Source organism: Elephantulus edwardii, unplaced genomic scaffold (genome assembly GCF_000299155.1).
Source record: "Elephantulus edwardii isolate Elephantulus edwardi_28Jun2011 unplaced genomic scaffold, EleEdw1.0 scaffold00027, whole genome shotgun sequence".
NCBI classification, from domain to species: Eukaryota; Metazoa; Chordata; class Mammalia; order Macroscelidea; family Macroscelididae; genus Elephantulus; species Elephantulus edwardii.
Window position 1 is genome coordinate 2062032 of NW_006399777.1, and position 26615 is coordinate 2088646.

Genomic DNA, 26615 nt, shown 5'->3' on the forward strand with positions numbered 1-26615 from the left:
AAAACTTGTGGGAGGGTCAGCGGATTAACAACAGAAATAGTCTTTTCTATTTCCATCAGGCTATTTTAAACATATAAATCAGAAGAATAAAGCTCCTTGTTATAAGCTCATGTTATAAAATGTTCTGGGGCCAAGCTACAGTGTTTTAACCTAAGATTATCTCCTTTTTGTTATCAAGATATAATGGGAACAAAACTGTTATTTGAGAAGGTTTTCCACATTCTTGCTTAGTATGGGATGTTCCTGAAAGAAAACGTCTCAGGGTCCACAGCTGTGTCACTGTCCCGACCCCATGGCCATGGCTGGCAGTGGTTTACAGTACCTCCAGAAAAGAACACAGGTACTATTAGGCTGTGGTAATCCAGGGGGAGAGCAGACTCAGAACTTCACCCACCACTAGTAAGATCACTGTACTGCTCACCTCACCTCACACTGAGTACGACGTGGTGGTTGTTTTTGTTTTGGTTTTTTTTATAAATTAAAAAAAAAAAAGCCAAGAAACTTGCTATCTTCCTCATTACTTTCTTGAAAAAAATTTTTGTTCTGTTTTACAATGTTTTCAAGTACAAAAAGTGTCCCAAGCAGAATACTGGTAAAGATGGGTACGTATGACTGACATACTGATAGGTCTCGATGGTAACATTTATCTTAACTGTTTTTCTTGATTAACAAAGTCTCTGCAGAAAGTAACGACAAGGTTAACAATTCCACAGATTTCAGAGTTTCAGTTACTCTGGCTGTAAGTTTCGTTTCTATGATAACTCTGACTTGTCTGAGATCAGACGGCTAGAAAGCAGCAGATGATTCTGGGGGAAGCCAGTTTCTCTCAATCCACGTACCAAGCAGCGCCCAGCGGGGACTGTGACAGGCGCAGGCTGGCTGTGGTCCCACTGCAGGATCTGTTACACCGCTCATAGCTGTGAGGACACGGCAAGGGGCTTCCCCTTCCTTCTACCGCTACTTCTCTTCACTCGGCCTGTCCTGGGGTTCAAGAGCCACACAGAAGATTAACTTAAAAAAAGGAGCAGGGTAGGAGCTCCTTCAGTTTTCTTGGGGATCCTTGTGAGAGTGTCCTCCCTGCTCCTGAGGTGCCTGGTCGCATCATGGAGAGAAAGGAGAAGCTACACCAAGTGCTGTTCTTTCCCTTCCCAACCTTATCACCACACTTGTTTTTGTTAGGTGCTGCTGAGTAGAGTGCACCTTACAGTGACCCTTGTCCTATGCTATGTCATCTTCTCTGATACCCAAGAACCCACTGTCACTGTGTCAGTCCGTTTTGTTGAGGATCTTCCTGTTTTGTGCTGACCCTGCACCCTTCCCTGCGTGATTTCTCTAAGCACTGCCACTCCTAATAACATAACCAGTGAGACACTTCGGTCATCATTGTCTGTAAGGAGGACCCTGGCTGCGCTTTCTCCAAGACAGACTTGCGTGGTGTTTTGGCTGTCCACGATATTCAGTATCCTTCTCCAACACCACAATTCAAAGGCATCAATTCTGTCATTCTTAGTCACTGTCAACCTTTCAAATGCAAAGAAGATAGTTGAAAAGAGCAAAAAAATCATGGCCTGGATGAGGTCTACCTTAGTCTGATACCACTGCTCCTTAATACTTCAAAAAGGTCCTTGATACCCCATTTTTCCATTATAACCCATCTTTTGATTTCTTGACTGCTGGTATCAAGGAGGCTGACTGTAGATTCAAGCCAGATTAAATAATTGACAACTTCAATCTTTTCATCATCTAACCTAAGACTGGCCCAGTGGCGAAGATTTTTTCTTTTCATGATGTTGAGACACAATCCACACGGAAAGCTGTGCTTCAAGTTCTCATTTTCACCAAGCAAGGTTGTATTATCTACACAATGCAGGTTGTTGAGTTTTTCTTTGATTCTTCCTTTAACATTATTCATAAAATGCAGCTTCTCAAATAATTTACTCAGCATACAAACTAAATAGGCATGGAGAAAGGATACAGCCCTGACACACACTCTTCTTGATTTTAAACCATGCAGTAGCAATTCAACATAACGTGGATATTTTTTTTTTAAATCACTAATATCACATGCAAATAAAATCTTGCTGAACATTACTAAAAATTGGCTAGAACATCATCGGAGAAGTGCTAGAAATTCAAGCCAGATTTAGAAGAGGCTGTGGTACCAGAGATATCAATGCTGATGTCAGATACATCGTGGCTGAAAGCAGAGAATGCCGGAAGGATGCTTATTTGTGCTTTATTGTGCAAAGGCATTTGAATGCGTGGATCACAACAAATAGTAGCTAACATTAAGAATGGGAATTCAAAATCACTTAATTGTGCTCATGTGAAAACTATACAAAGACCAAGAAGCTATTGTCCAAACAGAGCATGGGAACACTATAAGTAACACCAGACTAAATTAATGCTCTCTCTCATATACACATACTCTGTATTTTAATAATTTTACCACAAGGACCAAGTATTTTAAGCAAAGGGAGCGCCTTAGGAACAACACACTTTTAGCAAGAACACATACCATTTAGGAAGGCAGTAAGATTACAGATAGGAGAAGGTGTGGGTTTTTGTCCAAAGACTGCCTCTTGACAGTGGAGCAGTTTCTGTCCAATTTTAACTACATCAAATTTTAACTGCATCATTTTCTTGTCCATGTGATAAAATGATAATGAAAATACCGATCGTGTAAAGATGCTAGAGAAAGATGTCATGAGGATTTGAAAATATGTAAAATCCTTACACAAGGTTCACAAAAAATTTCCATTCATCGAAGAATAAATAAACACTAGAGAGGAACATAGGTAAGGAAGACTGTTCTTCCTCTTCTACCACGCTTTATTTATGTTTACACAGATAACATTGCTAAAATATGCAACCAAGTAATGTTCTGAAACTAAGGCCAGTATTGAACTAAACAGTACTATTTCAGTTAGTCATATTCCATGGCTGAGATTTCTTAATTGGAATCCACAGAGCCTTGTAACAAGTCCATTAGGCTGTTATGAACCAGTAGGGAAGCAGCTCTATTTTGTAAAACAGAAAAATGACTTTGCTATCCCAGGAAGGGTGAGAAGAGGGTGTTCTACTCTCTGCTACTTCCAGTACTTTAAAGCCACTCACTCAGTTGCAAGGTGAAATGAACAGTATTGTGACTTCTGTAAATTTTGAAGGGAAAAAAAATCCGTTTAAGTCTTTCCAGTAGTTCTGTTCCTCTTTGGAAAATAAGAATTTTAATATGAACTCATCCCCAGCCTGGTTAGTTGATGTTTTATATACAATACATTACTAAGGAAAATTTCATACCTCACTACAAGACGCAACTGCTCTGTGTAAAGGTGTCAACCATTTGCTGTCTTTGGCATTAACTCTAGCTCCTGCAACAAGAAGAGAAAAGGAAATTGAAATATTTTGCATAAAATATTTTTAATGAATTTCTGGAAATAATTGTCATATATAGTCCAAATTGGATTTTTAAAAAAACAATTGAAAGAGATAGTATTTAATTTTTTATATTCCTTGCTAACAAATTATGCTTAAATTGCAAAATAAAATGGTCCTTTTTGCTAGTTGCTAAATTATCCAATAAAGTATTAGCTTTCTAGGAAAAGAAATTTTATACATAAACTATGAAAGCCACCTTTATACAGAGCATATCCAATGTAAAAATCAGATCTCAATTTAGAACATGTGTTTAAAATATTAAATGTACATAAATAGTCATATGAATATGGAAAGAGAAAAGTCACATTTCTTTACTATCACTGTTATGTCATAACTGCAATACAACATAAAAACAGTTTTTTGGCTACAATTAAAACCCCAACAGTACTACAAAGATATTACATAAAAGAGCTACAATGGTCATAGACTTTAAAAAATGAGCCAACTTGTATCTTATTGGGTTACACCTAAAGGTTCAATGAAGAGTAAATAGTTTAAAACAAATCAACTATCTACAGTCATTTAAAAATCACGAACAAAAATGAAACTTAAGAGGAAAAAAGTATGTTTATTAAAACAACAAAATGTATCGTTTGAGCAGAAACACCCAACTGTGCTCTAAATAAAATGTGACTTGGCACCAAGTTCCAACTCATCAGTTCACTGTAGGATCCTTTGTATCTCTCACCAGGCCTGGCTCTAGGAAGCACAGAGAAACTGGAAGACAGGCCTTGCATTGTAAGCAACTCCCTACATTCATACTCCAAGCCTTAACTAGCTAGTGAGATAGGACTTCTGATCCCTCGTCCAAATGTCTTATTTTCCAGATGATAAAAAACACTGGTGGAGCAAACAGAACATCAAGAGTAAAAACCCAGGGTACAATTCAGGTCTCCTAGTGATTAGGAAAATTTGCCATCAGGGATATCTCCAGAGTGCTAAAGAGCAACAATGTCAGGCCACGGTTTTCACACCGGCTTGCTCCACATCAGAGGGTCAAACATGACTAAGGATGACAAGAGAAGACTTGATGTTTTTGAGTTGTGGTGCTGGGGAAGAATAATGAACATACATACATACCATGGACTGCCAAGAGAACAAATAGGTCTGTCCTAGAGAGGATGAAACCAGGATGCTCCTTGGAGGCAAGGATTTTGAAGCTCTGTCTTACGTATTTTGGGCTTGTTGCCAGGAGGGACTAGTCCTTGGAGAAAGACATTATACTTGGAAAGGTGGAGGGAGCACAGGAGAGGAAGACCTTGGATGAGACAGACTGACACAATGACAGGCGTAATGAGGGGAGGTTTGTCAGAGACAGTGAGACTGACACAGACAGGGCAGGGTTCCGAGCTACTTGTGCATAAGGTTGCTATGCGGTGCAGATGACTCGATGGCACAAGACAACAACAATAATGATAATTATGTAGGGAGGTCTAGTGGTTCAGTGGTAGGAACCTGTACTGCAATCCCAAAAGCAGGTGGTTTGAATTCCCCAGCTGCTCCACGGGAGAAGGATAGGCAGTCTCCTCCTGTGCGACTTACTGCCTCTGAAAATCCACTGGAGGGTCAAGCTATGGATCACTTCAGACTAGATAACACACAACAACAATGCTTCTGTAAGGACGTTCTGGTGGCTGAGTGGTAAGGAACTGTGCTATACACACAAAGGTACATGAGTTTGAATCCACCAGCCGCTCTGTGGAAAAGAGATCAACAGTCTCTTCTCTTGTGATTTGCTGCCTCTCAAAGTGCTGAACTGTCAGCCTGATTTGGTTCTGACTTGAAGGTACACCCCCACCCCATGCTAGGAACTCCTGGTGGTGTAGCTCACAGGCAGCCGCACTGCTGATCTCACACTGGGGCTTCTCTGACCTTCTGAACCCAAGAGCTGCCCTGTGGGAGAAAGATGGGCAATCTTCTCTCATTTAATTTATAGCCTCAGAAAACCTGCTGGAGCTCAGTTGGCAGCACGGTTCCGACCCGATGGCAATGAGTGAGTGAGCAGGTGGATACGGAGCTCTGGTAGGGCGATGTGCTGGCTAACTAAAGGTCAGTGGTTTGAATCCATCAGTTGCTCCACAGAAGAAAGACGGGTGGTCTCTTCCTGTGAAGATTTACAGACTGCGACACCTGAGGGCAGACTGCGGAGAGCTGGACTCAGCTTGCGCCAGTGGTTCGGATAAGGATAAAGCTCACATTTCTACATCTGAGAGTGAAGTCCCAGGGCAGCGCAGAATGCAGAGACCTCTATTTTAGGGCTCGACTTTGATTAGCCAATGTCTGTAATTCTGTGATCCTTCTGAACTCAACCTTCTTCATGCATAAAATAGTTGGCAACCATGCTACAAAGGTTAACACGTAGCACACGTAAGTCATTTTAGAAGTACTTTCAAAAGTCATGAACATGTTACAAAAACTGAAGGTCCTAGCGTCATCTATACAAATACAGCACTTGTAATTTTGAGGGTGGCTCACATTCTGAGGGTAATGGAGCTGATATTTTCCAGGTGGTGGAGTTCTCCTGGGGCTACGCAGACACTCAGAGGATAAATTCAATGCAAGGATTCCAGAAGGGTGCTCAGAGTTCAATGTTCAGGAAAGGAATAGGAAATCTAACTGAGCAGGAAGAAAGAGAGTGGTATATTCATGACCTCTCAGTGGTTATAAGCATTTAAACCAACATCTTCGAGGTACTGTGCAGATCAAGAGAGTCCAAACGCCCTGTCCACGATGTTGGCATTTTGTTTTCGGAAGAGGGAGACAATGGAACAAACACGTCAAGGTGATTATGGTTTGTGGATGCCAGAGCCTTCATTCTTCCACTGACCTGAAAGGGGCTTGCACGGTTCTAATCAATCCTGTTCCTGTTTCTACAATTCTATCCTTCCGTGCACAGTAGCAGGGCAAGTTCCAGCACTAAGGCGTGGGGGCGATGAGGCAGAGCCCTAGAATGACAAAGCCAGAGAGGAGGAACAGTCTGATAAAGGGTCTTCAGCACAGGTACCAACAGTGAACACAAAGTGGGGGTCACGAGACATGAGGAAGCCTCCCACACAGTGTGGAGATCTGAGGTCTAGAGTCAAGCGTGTGACTTATGCACGCCCAAACGCTGAGCAATGGGAGGCATTAACAACAGTGGTTCCTCACAGGCGTGTATTCACAGAGCTTGGCACATGAGGAATCAGGGGAGAAAGGCACCTTGTTTTCTATCACACAACTTTTTAAAACCATTTTTATATGATAGGGAAGTATTACCTTTTCAAAAAAGAAAAAGTGTGGTCATAGAAAATATTTTAAGAATTTGGCATCAGATCACAAAGGAAAATAACAAGGAAGTAGCTAGTGGGTCAAGATTTTTTTTTTCACTTTCAAATATGGGCTATTAGCTGTAACACAGAAAACACGAGCAGTCGTTAATGACAGACTGAGAGCCCCAGTGAACAGCCTCGGCTGGCCCTACCCTGTCATACCTGTCACTGTCGCAGGGAGTCCTTTCCTCTACACGCCCCCTTCCCTTTCTCCGTCTTTTTTTATTTTTAGTAATACTCCAAAGTTAATTTAGCAAAACCCAGGACTGACTGTCGCAAGTAAACTCATCCCACTACCATTTGTTATTAATAAAAGAGCTGATTTAGTTCCGTGAGCTCATTTTCAGGCTGCTCTCTGAGCAGGACAGCACAATGGTGCCTCAGACATCCATCACAGGCCTTCTCAGAAGACACTTATCTTTTACTCAATTATGCATTTCTTGTAACAGCAATAATCAGACCTTTTAATTCCTTGGAAATTAAACCCTATGCAACCCACAAGTGTGGCTGGCCCATCGACGAGAATGCCAACAGAACAAATATCGGGCACCACCTTTAATTAAGCAGCATGTCCTTTGGGCTCAATGGCACCATGTAACAGCAGCAAGGCGTGCACACGAGCACCTCAGGGGGAGGAAAGCACGTGAGCAGGCTGCAGGCAGTGGTCCTCCCGTGAAGTACAAAACCACACAAGCACAACACAGGGCAGCCCAGCGGGGACAGGCCAGCCTCCTGGGGCTCACAGAACCATGGGGGTTCTCGGGCATCACCAGAGAATGGACTGTACTCCCGGCAACGCCAACGTGTGTCAGAACCACACCATGTTCCATTGTGCTCACAGTACCCACGGCCTCTGCATGTCTTCTGGTTAGCAATGGAATGTGTTCAAGCCACACATCGGCCATACCACACTGGAAAAGGCATCTCTGACGCACAGCTAAGGGAGCTCTGGGACTTAGTGATAAGGCACTGCCCTGCTACCCTGAAGGTACATGGTTCAAATCCACCAGCTGCTCCATAGGAGAAAGATAAGCCATCTCCTCCTTTGCAACTTATGGTCTCTGCAAACTGCTGAAGGGTCAGTTATGGGTCGGTTTCAACGCGACAGTATACAACAACAACAACAATAAAGCACAGTTAACTACTCTGTCAGCTGAAAACAAACAACTATACATTATAATCTTAGCAAAAAAAAATCTTAGTACTTTGCAAACACCAGAAAAGGGTAACTAGAAAATACTGTTCCTAATTACTAAAATTCCTAGAATTATATCCTAATCATGTATATTTTTTCAAGCCACTGGTAGGTCAAATCAATATCTGATTTATAGCCAAATTCTAAAAATGGAAGTTTTAGAATAGGGTTTTTCTGAGACTTTCTAAGACAAGCTATCTGGAGAAAGTGAGTAACTTAGGAAAGTATATTGATCATTTAATATATCTTAGGTAATTGAAATACAGAAAGGAGCACTGTAGCCTAGTCGGTAAGGAGTTGTGCTGCCAACTAAAAGGTACGTGGTTCTTATCCATCAGCTTCTTCTTGGAAGAAAGATGGGCAATTTCCTCCAGCGAGAATTCCTGCTTTTGAAAACAAAGGAAGGTCAGCCACAAGTTAATTGACACATCAGCAATGAGTCAGAGAGTGTGAGATACAAAAATACACAAACAGAGCTCTTTGCCTTCAAAAAGCTTCCCAGGTAATGACAAGTGGATCCACCACCACAGTGTCTATGGAGGTATCACCTCCAGAGTCTATGCGCGAACACACAGAATAGCCCATCCACATGACGTCCAACACAGGAGGTGACAGCCCACACAGGTGTCCCTTGCACAGGATGGGTCAACTGATCACTGAGCGTTAACAGAGAAAAGGAGGGAGCTTCCAGGCACACTGCACCAACTACCTTTACGATCATGAAGTACAATGAGCGCACGTTGAGCCACAGTGAAAGACAAGAAAACGCCATGAAAAACAGGCAATGTGGTGCTGCAAGAATGTATGCTCAACACAGAATGCCCCTGGTAGGAGATTTCGAGCCAGTGCTCTCTCAGACAACATCCCTGGTCATGATGAGAACACTGCCAGGACTCTACTGGAGGGCACTAAAGCCCCCTGCTGCCATCGAGGGGTTCCAATGTAAAGCAACTTCACAGGACAGAGGCATCACTGGGTCTGAAGGCTGTAAATGCTGAGGGGTGCACACACTGCACACCTTTCTCCCAGAGTGGCAGTGGGTCTGAACGGCAGACCTGTCCGTCAGTGGTCAAGCGACTTCCCTCCTGTGTCACTAAGAGCGGCACTCCACAAAGACTCACAATGAGGATGAAGATGGGGATGGAGGGAGGAAGGACGGAGGGAGACAACTCTTCCCAAGCTATGGGGTGCAATGAAGGCTGTACTTAAAGAAGTATACAGAGGTGAAGGCCTGAAAGCAAATGAGACTTTACAGCAACCCGAGCTCTAACAAAGCTCCTGGAAGGAAGACAAACTAAGATGCAAAGCTAAAGGAAACAGAGAAAAGAACCATGAAAATCCACAAAATCAGGGACTAGTTCTCTGGGGGGAAACCCCGATAAGAACTAGAGACTTTAAGCTAAATTGAAAAAGAAAATAAAACATGCAAACACTTAAAAACAGAATGAAAGCAGAGACATTACTACTGAGAGTATAGAAAAATTACAGGTCTTTGCAATCACTTGCTATGAGTCAGAAAGCTAGACAATGGCTAAGGAGGATAGAAGGAAAATTGATGCCTTTGAGCTGTGGTGCTGGAGAACAGTATAAAATATACCATGGACTGCTAGGAAAACAAACAGGTTTGTGAAACCGAACTGCTCCTTGGAGGCAAAGATTCTGAGGCTCTGTCTGACATACTCTGGAGATGTTTCAAGGTGGGATCAGTCCTTGGAGAGGGACATCATGCTTGGGAAGGTGGAGGGACAGCACAGGGGAGGAAGACCCTCTATGAGGTGGATTGATTCAGTGACTGGGGCAATAGGGGTTGGTGTGTGGGAAGCAGTGAGATTGGCCACAGGATGTTGTTGTTGTTGTTATGTGCCGTCGAGTCGCCTGTGACTCATAGCGACCTTATGTACAACAGCCCTAAACTCTGCTCTGTCCTGTGCCAATTGCACTGTCTCTGACACTCCCATCCCAATTATCCCAGTCACTGAATCAATCCACCTCATAGAGGGTCTTCCTCTGCTGCGCTGTCCCTCCACCCTCCCAAGCATGATGTCCCTCTCCAAGGACTGGTCTCTCCTCACAACATGTCCAAAGTATGTTAGACGGAGCCTCAGAATCCTTGCCTCCAAGGAGCCACCCGGTTTAACCCTTTCCAGGACGAATCTGTTTGTTTTCCTAGCAGTCCATGGTATTCTCAATACTCTTCTCCAGCACCACAGCTCAAAGGCATCAATTCTCCTTCTATCCTCCTTGGTCACTGTCCAACTCTCTGATGCATAACAGGTGATTGCGAAGACCATGGCCTGTATCAGACGCACCTTAGTCTCCAAAGAGATACCATTGCTCTTCGGCACTTTGGAGAGGTCCCTAACAGCAGACTTTCCCATGGCAATGCGCCTTTTAATTTCCTGGCTGCTGGTGCCAAGACTGTTGACTATGGAGCCAAGCAAACTAAAGCTGTGAACAATCTCAATCTCTTCACCATCCATCCTAATGCTGCCAATTGGTCCAGTGGTGAGAATCTTTGTTTTCTTGATATTGAGCCTCAATCCATATTGTAGGCTGCAGTCCTTGACACTCTGCAGCAGGTGCTTCAGGTCCTCCTCAGTTTCAGCAAGCAGGGTTGTGTCATCCGCATAACGCAGATTGTTGAGAAATCGTCCACCAATCTTCACCCTACATTTCTCCTCATAGAGCCCAGCCTCCGGGATAATCTGTTCTGCATATAGGTTGAAAAGGTATGGAGATAGGATGCGTACAAATGCTTGCTATGAGTCGTAGGTGACTCAATGACACATAACAACAACTACAAATAATCTTATACCAACAAGGCAGACAACCCAGATAAAATGGGCCAACTCTGAGACACAGATATACTACATAAACAGACAAGAACATACCATAACAGGCAGACACTTAGTGAGTCCACAATTTAACAAGCTCCCAAACAGAAAAGTCCTGAATCAGATGGACTTATCAGGAAAATTCTACTAAACCTTTAAAGAACGGACATTAACTCTCCTTAACACTTCCACAGGGGAGGGAGGATGTCCTGTTTTGTGCTATGAGGCTAGCATTACCCCATAACAAACCCAGCACAGACATTATGAAAAAAACATTTGTTAGGTTTTGCTGAGACGAATACAACTCACAGTGACCCTCTGAACGCCAGTTCTGAACCCTGTCCTACCCAGTCTGTGCCATCCTCACCATCTCTGATCTTTCAGTCACCACGCTAATCCATCTGGTTGAAGGTCATCATCCTCTCCCTCGCTGACCCTCCACCTTTCCCAACACGCTGTTCCAATCCAAATAATGGCCTCTCCTAGCAACATGCCCAACGAAGCTTTGCTGCCCTTGCCTTCAAGAAGCACTCAGGCTGCACCAACATAACCATTCTGACTCTGCAAAGAGAATCCAGTAACATCGTAAAAAGATTCTATACCATGATCAAGAGGGATTTATCCCTAGAACAAGCAGTTGAATATGAAAGAAAAAATTAATGAAATAAACAAACCTTGCTGGTCAAGCATCTGGATATTAACAGATGAGCAGTATGAACTCCCAGGGAGCTCCTGGGAACAAAGGCCTGGGGGGAGGGGTGTCTGCTCCTACAGTAAACCCTCCAGTATAAACACTGTAGCCCAGGGAACCAGTGGGGTGGGCTCCACTCTGTCACACAGGGCTGTAATGTGTCAGAAAAGACACAACAAGAGAACTGAGGAAATGAACCACACAATCACGTCACTAGATACAGGAATGGCATAGACATAGGCCATTCCTCAAAATAAAACACAACACACTAGACCTAGAACTTAACATTTTCCAATGAGTGGACTCATGAAACACACATCACTGAAATACTCTGTGGAGAAACTTTTCAGATCAAGAACAAGACAAAAAAGATGCCAGAGTTACCATTACTATTTAATATGGAACTGGAAATTTATCTCACAGCAATTAGCTAATAACAAGAAGCAGTTAACTCTCAAAACCACTGTGGAGCAGCCTGGGGGATCTAAACTGGCGGTGCTTAGATAGGCAGCATAACTCTGTAATGAGGTCACCAGAGTACCAAAAAAAAAAGAAAGAAAACAATCAGAACAGTTAGAACTACGCATATAAAGTGATAGTTTTTTTAAAATGGAAAGGTATCAGCAAAGTAAGACTTCTAGAATTAGCTAGGTCTAGTTCATGGAGTGCTGGAGCACAGTTCCCCTGGAGCTATGCTAACCCAAGACTTGTCAGTTCAAATCCACCAGAGGCTCTGTGGGAGAAAGACGGGTCATTTACAACCTTGGAAAACTCACTAGAGGATCAGCTACGAGCCAGTTCTGACTTGACAGCCAAGAGTGTTGTGAGAAAGGTCGTTTGGAAGTAAACCAGAAGGTAAGTGAAAATCACAAGGTAGACGTACCCATATCCTTCCATCAGCGTCTGCTGGGTGGCGATGGAGCTCCCGCTTGACTTGGGAGAAGACAAGGAGAGAGGAAGGCCTGGGGCGTGACCTAACAATGCTCTGGAACTGGTAGGCAGGGCGACCCTGCGCCGTCTCCTGCATCATCACTTGGGAACCTCAACCTTGGCCATATGGTATGTTCGGGAGGTCAGGAGCGGTGGGGGCACAGGTCTAAATAACAAACAAACAGTTTCTGAAAAGTGAATTCTGCAGTCAGGCCCGCAACTCAGGGGTATCCTACTTGACTCCATGGTCTCATGCTGCAGGATGAGATTCAACTGCTTCCTCCCTCATCTAATTGAATCATCAAACCAACTGCCCTTTTCCAGACATCAACTGCGCACACGGTTCTCAAGGGTGAGGTCACAAGGCCTTTCTTCTGAGCGCCCCATGGCTGGACCTGAACTGCCAACCTTGGGATTGTGGGACCCAAGGACTATAACCAACCACCAAACCCTGTGACTTTTTGTTGTCTGTAAAATAAGAATTTTGCTAAATCAGTGACAACCATTCTGTTCTGAACTACAGTGAACGACCAATGTAATGCCTCCTCCTAACAACCTGTCTTATTTTCAGGACGGAACTCTGGTGGTGCAGTCCACAGGCTGCACGGCTATCCCAAAGGCTGTGGCTCTTGAGAATTCAAGTCCAGCAGCAGTCCCACGAGAAGAAGATGGGCACTCTCCTAGGGGACACACAGCTTCTAGGAAGCCACTGAAGGGTCAGATGTCAGGACTCTGACGAGGAGGAAGAGGGGCGGAGGAGCAGAAAGGAGTGACTTAGGTTAAAAAGACAGGACAGCACCTTAATCAGCTAGGCTCAAGGTCTTCAAACCACCACCCACAGGCTGCCAGTTAGCTATTTTACAAAGAAAAATTTAATAGAAAACAGAATCTATTCACATGTACATGTTTTCTTTTAATGGTTCAGGGCTTTGAAACAGTTCAACCCTATTCAGTTACAGTCAACAGAGTGAAAATAGAATTTATCTATATTTGTAAAAATGTAGGTGAACAGGAGTGTCAACCAGAAAGGGAAACTCAGGAGCCTAAGTCATGCAGAAATGTCACTCCCTCTCAGAAACAAGGGTAGCATGGGAAGGAAGCACTGAAAACAGCAGTGCCTGGCTCACCCTGGCTCAAAGAGGGCGGCAGATGGATGGCCAGTCCTGGCAGGTATCATCTGGGACTACCACAAAGGCTTGGCAGGCCTGCCCCCAGGCTCTGCTAGAGGGGTCCACGCCTCACCTCGCCCATTCTGGTTAGGGCTCTAGACCACCCAGACTTCATAAACTCTCCTCCGGCGAGCTCTGGTGGCCTCGTGGCAAGAAGCTGCACTGCAATCCCGAGGGCAGGCAGTTCGAATTTATCAGATGTTCCGCTGGAGAAAGAGGGGCAATCTCCTTCGGTGCCAGTCAGGTCTGATTCAACAGTGTGCGTGCACACACACACACAACACAACATAAAACTCTCCTCTGTTCCACTTTGTCAGTCACGACGAGGTCACGTCCAAGGCCTGCTGTGGTTGATTTCTGTGCTACTGTGAACTGGGTAGCTGCTACAGACCATGGCTTCAAAGTTTAAAAGAGCCACTCTATGACCCTGGACAGAGCAATGCCCAGTCTCCGATCTAGGCTAAGTACTTCACAGTAGGTGCTACAGCTATGAACTGTATTCCTTACGTGTTGCACGTACATAACGTCAAGTCATCCTGCTAATCTTTTCTAAAATGCATGTGGGGGAATGAGTCTCTTCGCAGGCCCAAAGTCACGGACAGGACAGTTCATACTCACCCCGCAAGTGGGGCCAGAAGCCAACAACTTTCATCCTCTTCCCAAATAGGAAGCAATGCTCCTCCTCTCTGGCTGACTTCCAAAAGCAGGGCAAAAGCTCCACTGTTCACAGGTTGACAGTGGAATGTGCAAAGGGCAAACACACTTCCACCTAAATCCTGATGAGATAGGTAGGTGCTACATGGTATCTCTGAAGAGAGTGTTACATACTGCTGCAGGCTTTCAGGGTTCAAATACTTCAAGGCGAATTCTTAATGTCAAAAACATCAGATATACATTTCCTTACTAACAGCATTTTCTATAAAAGGCCAAAGAATTTGTGTGTGTGTGTGTGGGGGGGGGAGCTAATGCCTTCTACAAAAGTCATCTAGACAAAAACAGCTATAATTACAAAGCAAACTATGAAGACTACCAATTACAGTGAAATGTGTATCAAAATCAGGAAAGACAAAGAATCAAGCAAGGCTTCTTCAGGTCCTGGGCTGGTTACCAGGACCTTAGAAGAACATTTCTGCGCATGTCCATCTGTTCCTGTCTCTACTGGACCACCACATCTCAGTCATGACGTAAGGAGCTGTGGTATCACCCTAACAACCTGTGAAAATGCCAGCAACTGAAGGAAGCCATACTGGCGAGAGAACTGATTTGATCTGAGATCTCTTCCAGCTTCAACAACAAACCAAACTGACCAGTGCTTTTTGCTCCTCCAACTCAGTATCAAGAAAACAAAAATCCTCACCACTGGGCCAACAAGCAACATCATGACAGAGAAAAGGTTGAAACTGCAAATGACTTAATCTTACTTGGACCCACAATCAACATCATCTTACCAGCAGTCAGAAAATCAAAAGATGTACTGCACTGGCATGGAACTCTCCAAAGTACTGAAGAGCAATGGAGTTGGTTTAAAGACTAGGGTGTGTCTGACTCAAGCCATGTCTTTTCAGTCACTCGCTATGCATCTGAGAGAGCTGGACAATGAATAAAGATGACAGAAGAATTGATATCTTTGGGTTGTGGTACTGAAGAAGAGTGCTGAATGTCTTAAGGGCTGCAAAAGAATAAATAAATGCATGTTTTAGAGAAAGTGCAGCCAGAATGCTCCTTGAAGGCCAAGATGACAAAGCTTTTGTCTCACATACTTTAAGCATGTTGTTAGGAGAGGCTATTCTTTGAAAAAGGACTCCATGCTTGCAAAGATGGAGGGTCAGCGAAAAGAGAAGACTCAACGTGATGGACGGGCCCAGTGGCTGCAGCAGTGGGGTCAAGGAACCAGAGATAAAAAAGAGAGCAGAGACTAGGACAGGCTTCAGATCTATTGTTCAAAGAGTCCACTCATCGGCATCTAACAACAACTCTTCTATTCGTAGGTTTCTCTAGGGGCTTAGTGGTTTAGTTGTGCTGACAACGCAAAGGTATGCCCTTCAAATTCAGCAACAGCTCTGTAGGGAAAAGTATGGTTATCTCCTCCAGTGGCCTTAACACCTCTGAAAACCTGCTGGACAGTCCGTTCTGACTCAACAGTAAAGAACATTTAATTCTTTAGCAAATAGCTCTTTTGGAGAGATGTACAGAGTCCGTGTGTGTGCGCGCACACACACATGTATTTATACACAGAAAGACACGGCCCTCTCCCTCTTGGAAATTATGTCTTAAAACACAGCCACAAAGAATGTTTAAAAACCCAAGCAGACCCATGTCATTCTATTCAACTCTCCTCTGGCTTTCTTTATTCTATTTCTTTCTCTTTCTGGATTGCTGCCACCTCCGTGCATCTTTTTCACATACCTCCAAATTAACTCAGATGCCATTACCTCATTACCTCATGACATCTGTTCTGTGTTCTTGGAATTCCCTGCAACTATCTGCACACAGCGTACAAGGTTCATTCCCTTACTTTCAGTTCACTGATCACATGGCATATTTCTAGTAATTTCCTGATAACACAATATGGAACACCTATAGTCCAGCCCGTGTGTGAGGTATTTCACTTTCCCACAGCAAGTATCACTGTGAGACGAACTATCCATGTCTGCTCAGCGCTGTCACCCAGAGTTAAAGCACAAGTTCCACGAGGCATCTGCTTCGGTCAAGGCTGTATCCCAAGCATCTACGTGACTGCCTAAAACATCAAAAACACACTGCTCAAGGACTGGAAGATAGGCAGACAGAAGGAAGCCTAAATTAAGAGGGAAAGACAACATTCTCAGAGCACATGAAGGAGAGTCTCAATACTACTAGTACTTCTGACAAAGAGAGAAGTAAAATGTTCAAGGATTAAGATATGAATGATACAAATAATGATGAAGAGGCTTAGTCACAATTAGTTAACGAATCTCAGGATTAAAGAATTCAACCATACAGGCATCCAGGCGGAGGAGGTGAGAGACAACAGTGACGGTACGGGAAGCTGATGGGGGAAGACATGGTAAGCAGAGGGCACCTTAATGGAAGACTTTCAATGTTTGGGACCAACGGAATAACATCTGTAAGGCGAAATAAAACAAACAGGACTCAAGACATGACTTCAATACACTAGCAGCATCAAGCATCTCCTTCAACTGCATTTACTAATGGAGTGGTAACTGTATTATATAGTTCTTAATAGATCTATCAATTATTTCATCTTATAGCTATAAGTTATATTAGCTACAAGGTGATATAAAAGAAATATGACTCAAGAGTTTCCTAAGTAGTCGAAAAAGGGCAGTATTATCCAGTATAAGATCAAGGAAAACAGGAAATCCATGAGCCTTCATTAAAAAGAGGAAAAACAAACACCTACTTAACAATGGTGCTCATCCAACCAGCAGATACAGCAAGCTGTAATTGTCAACAACCAGCAGATACAGCAAGCTGTAATTGTCAACAATTGCAGGGTAGTGAATGATTTTACTACAGTCCTTCTAGCCACAGTCTTTCTAACTCTCCAGAAGTGACCGCATGGGACTACACAGATAAGACGCATACTGTTTACCAAGGGGACTAGACAGCCTGCAATAATGCAAATAAGACACACAGAATGCCTGTGGGGATGAAACCATGCAAATAAGGTGCACAGAACCCTAACAAGGGATTGGTTGGTTTTACCATCCAACTAGGCTTAGAAGAGCAAACCATCAGAGAAAGACAAGGGATTGACTACCATCCACAGGTGGGAACAGAGGGCTCTGCCGTAGACCTGGGATCCCAGAGGTGTTGCTAGTATTGACTGTATTCCCTTCTGAAATTAGAGAAGGTGTGATGTCACAGTGACCATTTTTACAACAGTGAAAGCACAAAAGAATTAAAGAGACTGAACAAAGCGTAAACACTTTGCTCCCTAATTTGTCAGGCTATGAAGATAGATATAATCAAAGCCTGACACATGGATCTGAGGGCTGGAGTTAGTCATGGAATGATCCCAACCCTTGTGCATTCTTAATTTTTTACATTTTGATGAAATATTTTAGGACTCCTTAAGTCTTGCCATACATAACAAAGTAGCAAACTTTAAAAACATTACAGTCATTGACTTTATTGTCTACTCTGTTGAAGTACATCATGACATTGTAAGTCAAGAGCTACCAAGGGTTATTTCACATTACTTATTTTGTTCTTTAGGTCAGTTACTTGCTAACCTGGAAAACTAGAAAGTGTAAGTAACATGGAGAAAAGAACAAGTTACTCGAATCGTTCGCGCACTAATATTCTTATTACTAACTATAGCCCAATGAGCCCAATCTTCGTGTCTATTTCTCTCTCTTCCCTGTATTTTTTTGTTCTCTACCTAGGGAGATAATCAGGTCAAATACCTAGTTTCTATTCTAATTTATATTTCAACTTATTATAAATTCATTCTGTGAGATTATGAGACTGTTCTGATGTGCCTAGATCTTGAAACCAAGACATAGATAACTGGTGTCTAAGTTGGGCCTCAAGAATTAAGGCATTCAAACCAGAGTGAAGTGCAGCTCCTCCTAGACCCACGCAGGTCGCTGTGAACCTGACAATTTACACACACATAACGCTCCTACTACTGTTGTTCGTGGTTACGATTCTGAATGATATTTACAACGCGAATAGAATCAATCTTTTACTAGCCTGCATTTCTGCAAATTTACTTCTAATGTACACTCTGGCATTAAAGCGTTAGCAAGAAATAAAACAAAAACTCCCTTCAACCTAGCCCGTGCAGCCTGAGAGCTGCCATGTGGAGCTGGGCTTTAGGGGTTTGGTTGGCTATGCCATTTCAGGAAACAGGCTTCTCCCCACACCACCCCCACCTAAATACTGGAGCGGGAAACCTCTCAGGCACTAAACAAGACAAACTATTGCTCCATGCACGAATACTACTTGTACATTTTCAGTATATTTTTTCAATACGTTGCCACACACTTAAATTGATGACCGTGCTTAGAAACACATTTTTTTTTGCCGTCATTTGCGGCAACGTGTTAGATTTCAAATATATATTCTAGAAACTATTCCAATCAACACTGAACTTAAATAGGTAACAGGAAAAATCGGCAACTGAAGAACTATCTTGTGAGTTGGTGTTGTGGTCCCGACTTCGAGCTGGGCCATTAAAGGATCTCAGGGGCCAGGAGAGAACGAAGCAGTGTGGGGGGAGCTGGACGTCAACTGGCAAAAGCAATGGAGATGGACTCACACTGCACACCACAAAGAAAGACAGAGCATGGGCCCAAACGGGAGAACACAAATGCTGCAGTTCTTAGAACAAAGTCAGGGGCATTACTGAGGGATCTAGCTGATAGTGTGGAATGTTATAAAAAAACAAAACACAAGAAGGCAAGGTAGATAAATGGACTTTATCAACAAAATGAAGAGATAACCTTTACACTGAAAGAAGTCTCTGAGAAATATGTACCTGTGTTTCGTATCATGAATGTATAAAGAACTCTTAAAAATTAACTGCAAGAATACAAGGAACCAAATTTTAAAATGGGAAAAAGAGCTGAACAACTTTTTCATCAGAAACTATAGAGATGGTCAACAAGAACAATGAAAGGATGCTGAACGTCCTCAGATGATAAACTTATTGCCACCAAGTCCATTCCAATGTGTAGCAACCTGACATGAGCCAATCAGCTTCACAGGGTGTCCTAGATTGCAGTATTTATGGAGGAGACTGCCACTGCATGAGTCTCAACGCTCAATCACGGCATCACCAGGGCTTCTCATTAGTTAGCCAGGAGATACAAATCAAAACAACTCTGAGATGCTACCTCCGCTCCCACTAGAACGGCTACGTATGACACAGAAACAGAAAATAACAGGTGTTGGCAAGGATGTGGAAAAATGAGAACTTTCATGTTGGGGAAAATGCAAAATGGATACAGGTGCTATTAGAGAAAGAGCGATAATTTCTCAAGCAATGAAACAAGAACGACCACATGACCAGCAATTTCACTATCAGGTATACGTCAAAAAGCCCTGAAAAAGGACACACACTGGTGTCTGTAACACCACTGCTGACTGCAGTATCTACGACAGCTACAAGATAGCAAGGCGGCCCTCCTTGTTTAGTGGTAAAAAGTTACGACGTCATCCCAAGGCAAGCTGTTCGAATCCACCAGCTGCTCCATGGGGGAAAGATGCGCAACCTCGTCGCACACAAGTCACTGCCTCATAAAACTGGTGGGGGTCAGCTGTGGGTGGGCTCCCACTTGACAGCACACAACAACAGAAGCTGAACAACTGACTGTGACCACACGAGTCCAGGGCGCATCTACAAAGGGCTGTTACTCCGCCGATGAAGAACAAAGGATCGACGCTCAACATCAAGAAGACCAAGATTCCCACCATTCTCACACTGGGCCGACTGACAGCATCATGGCAGACAGCGAGGACAATGAGACTGTGAACAGCTTCGGTTTGCCTGGCTCCACAATCAACACTCTTGGTACCAGCAGCCAGGAAATCAAAACACAAATGACAATGGCAAAATCTGCTGTCAGAGACCTCTCCAGAATACTGAAGAGCAACAATGTCAGTCTGGGGATAAGGTGCGCCTGATCCAGGCCATGGTTTATGTATCAGAGAGCTGCACAATGACTAAGAATGACAGAAGAATTGATGCCTCTGAGCTGTGGTGCTGGAGAAGACTACTGCACATGCCATGGACTGCTAGGAGAACAAACAGGTTCATCCTGGAGAGGGTGAAGCCAGGCTGCCCTTGGAGGCAAGGGTTCTGAAGCTTCATCTGACATACTCTGGACATGTCACAAGGAGGGACCAGTCCTTGGAGAAGGACGTCATGCTTGGGAAGGTGGAGGTACAGCGCAGGAGAAGACGACCCTCTATGAAATGACTGACTCAGTGACTGGGGTAATGGGGATACGTATGGCAGGGAAAAAAGGTTGGCTCAGGATACAGCAGGTTTTAGAGCTGCTGTTGTCTACATGGCTGCGATGAGTCACTCGATGGCACAAAACAACAACAACGACGTAAGCTTCAACGTGGGAGGAAACAAAAGCCCAGCTTCCTGAATGATCTGTTCTGTATATATACATTGAAAAGGTATTGAGAACAGGATGCATCTCTGACTCACTCCTTTCCTGATTTTGAACCAAGCATTGTTTCCCTGCTCTGTTCTGAGGACTGCTTCTTGGTCCAAGCATAGGGTTCACATAATCACAATCAAGTAATGACAATTTACAAAACCCACAGTTGAAGGGTCAATTCTGACTCAGTGATGGAACCTTTTATAACACAGTGAAAAAATTCCTTGGAAAAATACCCATTTTTTTTTCGTCCCCCAAATAGTCCCCTAGATAACAGATACATTAACTCACAAAACTGACAAAATACAACTTAAAAAAATTTTACAAAGTGAAGTGCCAATAGCTCATCTTACGTTGTTGTTAGGCACGGCGGGGCTGCTTCCAACTCCAGCAATCCTCTGAGGAATCAAAGGAAGATCCTGCCTGATCCTGACCCATCTGCAGACCCACGGCCTAATGAGTCCATCACTCCAGGTATGTGCCAATTCAGCCTGCTAACAAAGTGTCTCTTCTTTACCAAGCATGGTGTCCTTCACCAGAGGCTGGCCCTCCTGGTCACAAGTCCAAGGTGTGTGAAACAAAGTCGTCGCCCTCACTTCTGAGGAGCACTCTGGCTGGATTTTGGAAGCTTTTTGGAAGACCACAGGACATGTAATACTCTTTACCTAATTCTAAGGCATTACTTCTTGGTCTTCCTTAGTCACTGCCCAGCTTCTGCACGCATACAAAGTACCTGAAAACAGCTTGGCTCTTGACGTCATCTGATTTCTTGACTTGTAGCCTCCCTAGGTACAAACTATGGCTCTTAGCCGAATGAAAAACTTCACCTTTACTTTATCACATGGCTGTTCTGGTATAGCTGGTGAGGATTTTTGTTTTCTTTATGTTGATATGTATTGTAGCAATTTTGTATTATTTTGTAGAATTTTTATTATTTCTGAATTATTTAGAAGATAACAGGTATTCTCTTTGCTGAGTAATTCTAAACTATTAGGTGACTCTAGCACCTTTATAGGGTTTATCTGACTACCACAGTTAAGATGACTAACAAATTTACACTGTATAAATAACTAAAAATTGATACAAACCTTCAGTTTTTGAAAAGGAGATTAAGTTAAACAGAATATATGAAAAATTTCTTACATGTTTAAAAGTCTAAAACGGAAAAATATTTTCCATGCAAACTTACACAAAATGAGCTGACAACATGGAAGTAAATGGACAGAATTGTGTATGACATTAAAAACACAGCAGTAAATTCTTAGCAAGGTTCTACACACTAAGTTAGTGGAATCTGTACTGCTTTGAGTACAAGCACAAGAGAGCTAGACACGGGCAGTTCTGGTGGCACCGTCGACAGGGGGGTGCACTGCTAAGCACAGACCACACCTCTCTGGAGGCTCAAGTCCACCGGCAATTTTCGCCCATGAGATTCACAGCCTGAGAGGCTCCCAGGAGTCAGCTCCGAGTCAGTTTAAAGGAATGTCAGTGAGAGACACAAATAGCATAGCTACCTCTTTAACTCTTAAAAAACCCTGTTTCTTCGACAGTGTTAAGAAAACATAATACTGCACTCTAGCAATCACATTATTAAAACAAGACAGGCTTTTTCAGTGAAAATAAGGATTTCCTCTCAAACTGCCTCAGCTCTTATCTCCAGTGAGTTTCTATTGAAAGCTAGTGTGCCGGCATCCACACAGAATGGCCATCTTTAGAATCACATCAACGGCAAAGTTGTTTATAATGGAGCTAAAGAAAGAAAATGAGGCTACGTTTAGTCATACTTAACTATACACGATCTCAAAATTGGCTATGAAAGCAGATTACTGTATGGCTTTATGACGGCTAACTTTACTAGGTCCACTGTTTACTACGATCTGCAAACAAAACTGCTCTTGTCTCCATCTTCCAATTCTAAAGCAGAAAAGAATGAACCAATTTCTCCAGTTTCATTCACACATAAAGCTGTGCTATCTGCCCACATACTTTAATTCAAGCACATACATCTTCCAATAAACATCCTTATAATAAACCTTAAACGCTCCTAACGTTTAAGGTTTGAATGCCGGTGGTAAGACTGGAAGCAGCATGCCCATAGAAGGTTAGTCAGTGACAGAGTTCCTCTGCTTCACACTAAATTCTAAACATCTTAGAAACATTTAAAAGGGTACACTTGCGTTGGTTGTTTGGTGTTTTGTTTTGTTTTTTTAAAAAATCAGTACCGGCCCCAAAAGATTATCAGATTAAGAGATATCTGAAGGCAGACAGCCTTGAGGACATGGCCTTACCCACAGCCACAATCAGACGACTGCTGCCCCCTGCCCAGCTAGGCTTCACCCAAGCTAGCACCCCTCCCTCAGCCCAGAGAAGCCTCCTGGAGACCCCGAAGAACAGAGAGGTCCTCTCACAGCCAACATCCTTTCTCCTAGCATTCGTCACCATCCAACATATTGTAAAATGTATCTGCACTAATTTTCCATTTCCACTAATTACCCAAGGCACGGCAAGGGAATCTATTCTATTGTGTTCCTTAATGTACTCCAAGAATCCATCAGTGTTTGGTACACGATACATCACCAGTATTTCAGAATAACTGAACACATTAAGCCTCTGCTTAGGAAGCTGATATGAAGAACAAGGTCATGTAGCAAATGGCCGGTGGTTCTGACTCCTCGAAACCCCCGAACCTCCACTGGGTGTCCAGGCTGTGCATCTCCAGGGGACAACTGCCCATTTTCACCGTGGACGAACAAGCGTACTCCGGCTGCCGACTTTTGGTCAGTAGCTTGACACAGTAGGCAGTCAGGGCTCCTTCACGTACTGCGTAGTCAAGTAACTTGAATAAGTATTAAGGACAAAATGGACATAATGGCTGTTATGACAGAGCTTACCATACCAGATAAAATAAGCAGTTCAATGATTTCCGCATCTCCGAGATAGGCAGCAGCGTGCAACGGTGTTCTCTTCTCATTGTCCTGTGACGACAACAAACAGTGGGATTTAAGTTATAAAATAAGGTAACCTTGGTATCATTCAGGTGAAGCAAAAAAACCATCTGCCTCCGATTCATTACTTCTACAACGCCAGTCTGGTCTGCAGGTACCCTAAATAAAATACAAGATGTTTTCTTCCAGGAGAATGAAAAGTCTTTTTAAAAATGGCTTTAAAATAGGGGTTTCAAGTCCAGCAAAGAAGGAAAATAAAATCTAAGATGACAAAGAAATAGCTACTTGAACTGCCTTTAAATGAAGATGTCCATCTTCTGATAAATATAATCAAATTTATCACATTACTATTCACTGGTGTGGCCAGATGATTTGCATGTTAATGACTCTGAAGTATAAATTACTGAAACAAACCAAAAGATTTGCGTATAAAAATTGCTTCCACTGAAGAATTATTAAGAACCATTTCACATACTTTCCCTCAAACTAGTCCAAGGGCTTTGCTTAAAGTTCCTGCCAAGTTTCAGGGCCATAAAAGTCTGATGCCTATTATAACATAAAAGACTAGAGGTGGCGCTCTCTGTCTCCCTACAGGAAGAGGCACTGTACTGACACACGGCTGCGTTCCCTTCTCCCACACGTCAGGTCGTCCTGTCTGCAAAGGCATCACAGCACAGTTACAGCCTTACATTACATTTAAACTTTATGATTAGTGTTGCTGACTTCCCCACTCCTGAGAAAATAATGTACTCGGAAAACTCGTAATCTGAAATTTACATCCAATTTTGAATACAGTCTTTGTATGGGACTGTGAGTTGTTTGCCATTGTTTGCTTTCCCTGTTGTCTGTAAGACTAAAGCTGTACCTGATCACATCGCTATCTTGAGAGAAAACAGATTCCTAAACTCCTCTCTAGTCACGGCCACTTATGACTTAGAGGTGGACTAATACTTTCCCTCTCGCCACAGCTAAAAGATGAAAGTGACAGTCAGCTAGCAGATCTCGAACAATATTCCGGAAGACTGCCAAACAATAAGAAAAAGAATAATAAATAATCATCATTAATCAAATCATCAAATAATAAGCTTACAAAGTTGCCACTTGAGCCCAGACCACTCACCTCCAAACTATGAAGAGAAACACTTATTTAAAACTGCTGTTGGGGGAAATCAAGGCAGCCCCTCACACAGCGATCCCTTCATACAATGGGATCGGGCCCCTGGGATCATGGGGTTTTCATGTCTCGGCCAGTCCTGTTCCTCCTCTCGCTCACTCTGGAAGCTCCTCTGAAATCTATTCAGCACCAGGGCAACATGCGAGCTTCCACTAACAGATAAGCAGTAGGTGCATTAAGGCACAGTGTGTGGAGATCGAGCTGGGGTCTCCCACACGGGAGGAAGAATTCTACCACTGAAACAGCAAAGTCTTTCCCTACATCGAACAGGTGCTGCATTTTAAAGTCTCACCAAATGAAAGTACTATTAGAGTTTCAAACATTTTTAAGTGAAAATTTTACTCAATTTTGTACTGGTTTGAAAATATGCAAGTATTACAGGAAAGTATAGTTGGAGCAGTGAGAAGAAATTGGGAAAAAACTATTCTGAAAGCAGGGACTCAAGGAGACCAACGTTCTCAGCTGTTTTAGGCACACAAGACAGAAGGCTGGAATATCTCAAATAAGTGTCTACCAACAGATAAGCCAGATCTTAAAAGACCATCGTTTCTGAGTTACAAAAAGGTTAAAGTAGACTCAGACAAACACGAGAGACAGGCAGATGCCACATGAAGACCACTCACAAGTCAAGAAACCGAGGACCAGTGGACTCCTGGGGCCACCAACAAGGAAGGACCCACATACCTGGGACTTGGATTTCCTCCTTAGCCTCCTGGACTGTAAGAAAACAAACTGCTGTTCTTTACAGCTACCCACTCATGTTATTTTCCTAGAGCAACACTGTGTAACTAACACAGTGGCATAAACATGCAATGGTATGTTCAGCTATAAAGAGGAATGGAGTTTTGACACATACTTCATCACAGCTCAAATGATGAAAATATTATGCTGAGTGAAATAAGCCAGATATAATAACAGATATTGTCTGATCCACACATACAAGATACTTAAAACCGGCAAATCCATATAGACGAGTTCATTAGTGGTTACCAGGGATTAATGTTGTTAGGTGTCGTCAAATACGACCCATAGTGACCCTATGAACAACAGATCTGAACCCTGTCCTATCCTGTGCCATTTTCACACTTCCTGACACACTAGAGGCCACTGCTGCAGTCACTGTGTCAGTCCACCTTCCTCTCATTTGCTGACCCTCTGCCATTCCAAGTACTGTGTCCCTCTCCAAGGAACAGTCTCTCCCAGTAACAGGCCCAAATTATGTGACATGCAGCTTCATCACCTTTGCCTCCAAGGAGCACTCTGGCTGCACTTTCTCAAAGACATCTGTTCTTTTAAACATCCATGGACTATTCAGTACTCTTCTCCAACACCACTCAACGGCATCAATAATTCTTCTGTCATCCTTACTCTGTTCAGCTCTCGGACACAGAACAAGTGACTGAAAAGACCATGGTCTGACCAGGTGCACTCTCGTCCTCAAACTGCCATCACTGCTCAGCAAGAACCCGGAGAGGTCTCTGAATGCAGATCTGCCCTATCTATTAAATCTCCTGATCTCCCGGCCGCTGGTACCAAGGGTGTGGATTGTGGATCCAAGTAAGATGAAATCGCTGACAACTTCAATCTTTCTCCATCTATCATGATGCTGCTTAGTGGTCTAGTGATGGGGAGTTTGGTCTTCTTGTTGAGATGCAATCCATATTGAAGGCTGGCGTCCCAGATCTTCTGCAACAAGTGTTCCAAGTCCTCTTCGCTTTCAGCAAGCAAGGTTATGTCATCTGCATAATGCAAGTTGTTGATGAGTCTTCCTCTAATCCTGATACAACTTTCTTATAAATAATGTCCG

At 43.3% G+C, this 26615-nt stretch overlaps 1 protein-coding gene across 3 annotated transcripts in view; it reads right to left on the minus strand.

Moving 5' to 3' along the window:
• ANKRD28 (ankyrin repeat domain 28) overlaps positions 1–26615 on the minus strand; it is a 97853-nt gene that overhangs the window by 49151 nt on the left and 22087 nt on the right. For all 3 annotated transcript variants that reach the window (XM_006883332.1, XM_006883331.1, XM_006883330.1), the window contains exons 3-4: positions 23586–23664; positions 3301–3371 (exon numbers count right to left, since the gene is read on the minus strand). Coding sequence is in view for 2 of the 3 variants with exons in the window: in XM_006883331.1 (XP_006883393.1) it covers positions 3301–3371; positions 23586–23664 (150 nt within the window). In the remaining variant the exon portion in view is untranslated. The remainder of the gene's footprint in view (positions 1–3300; positions 3372–23585; positions 23665–26615) is intronic.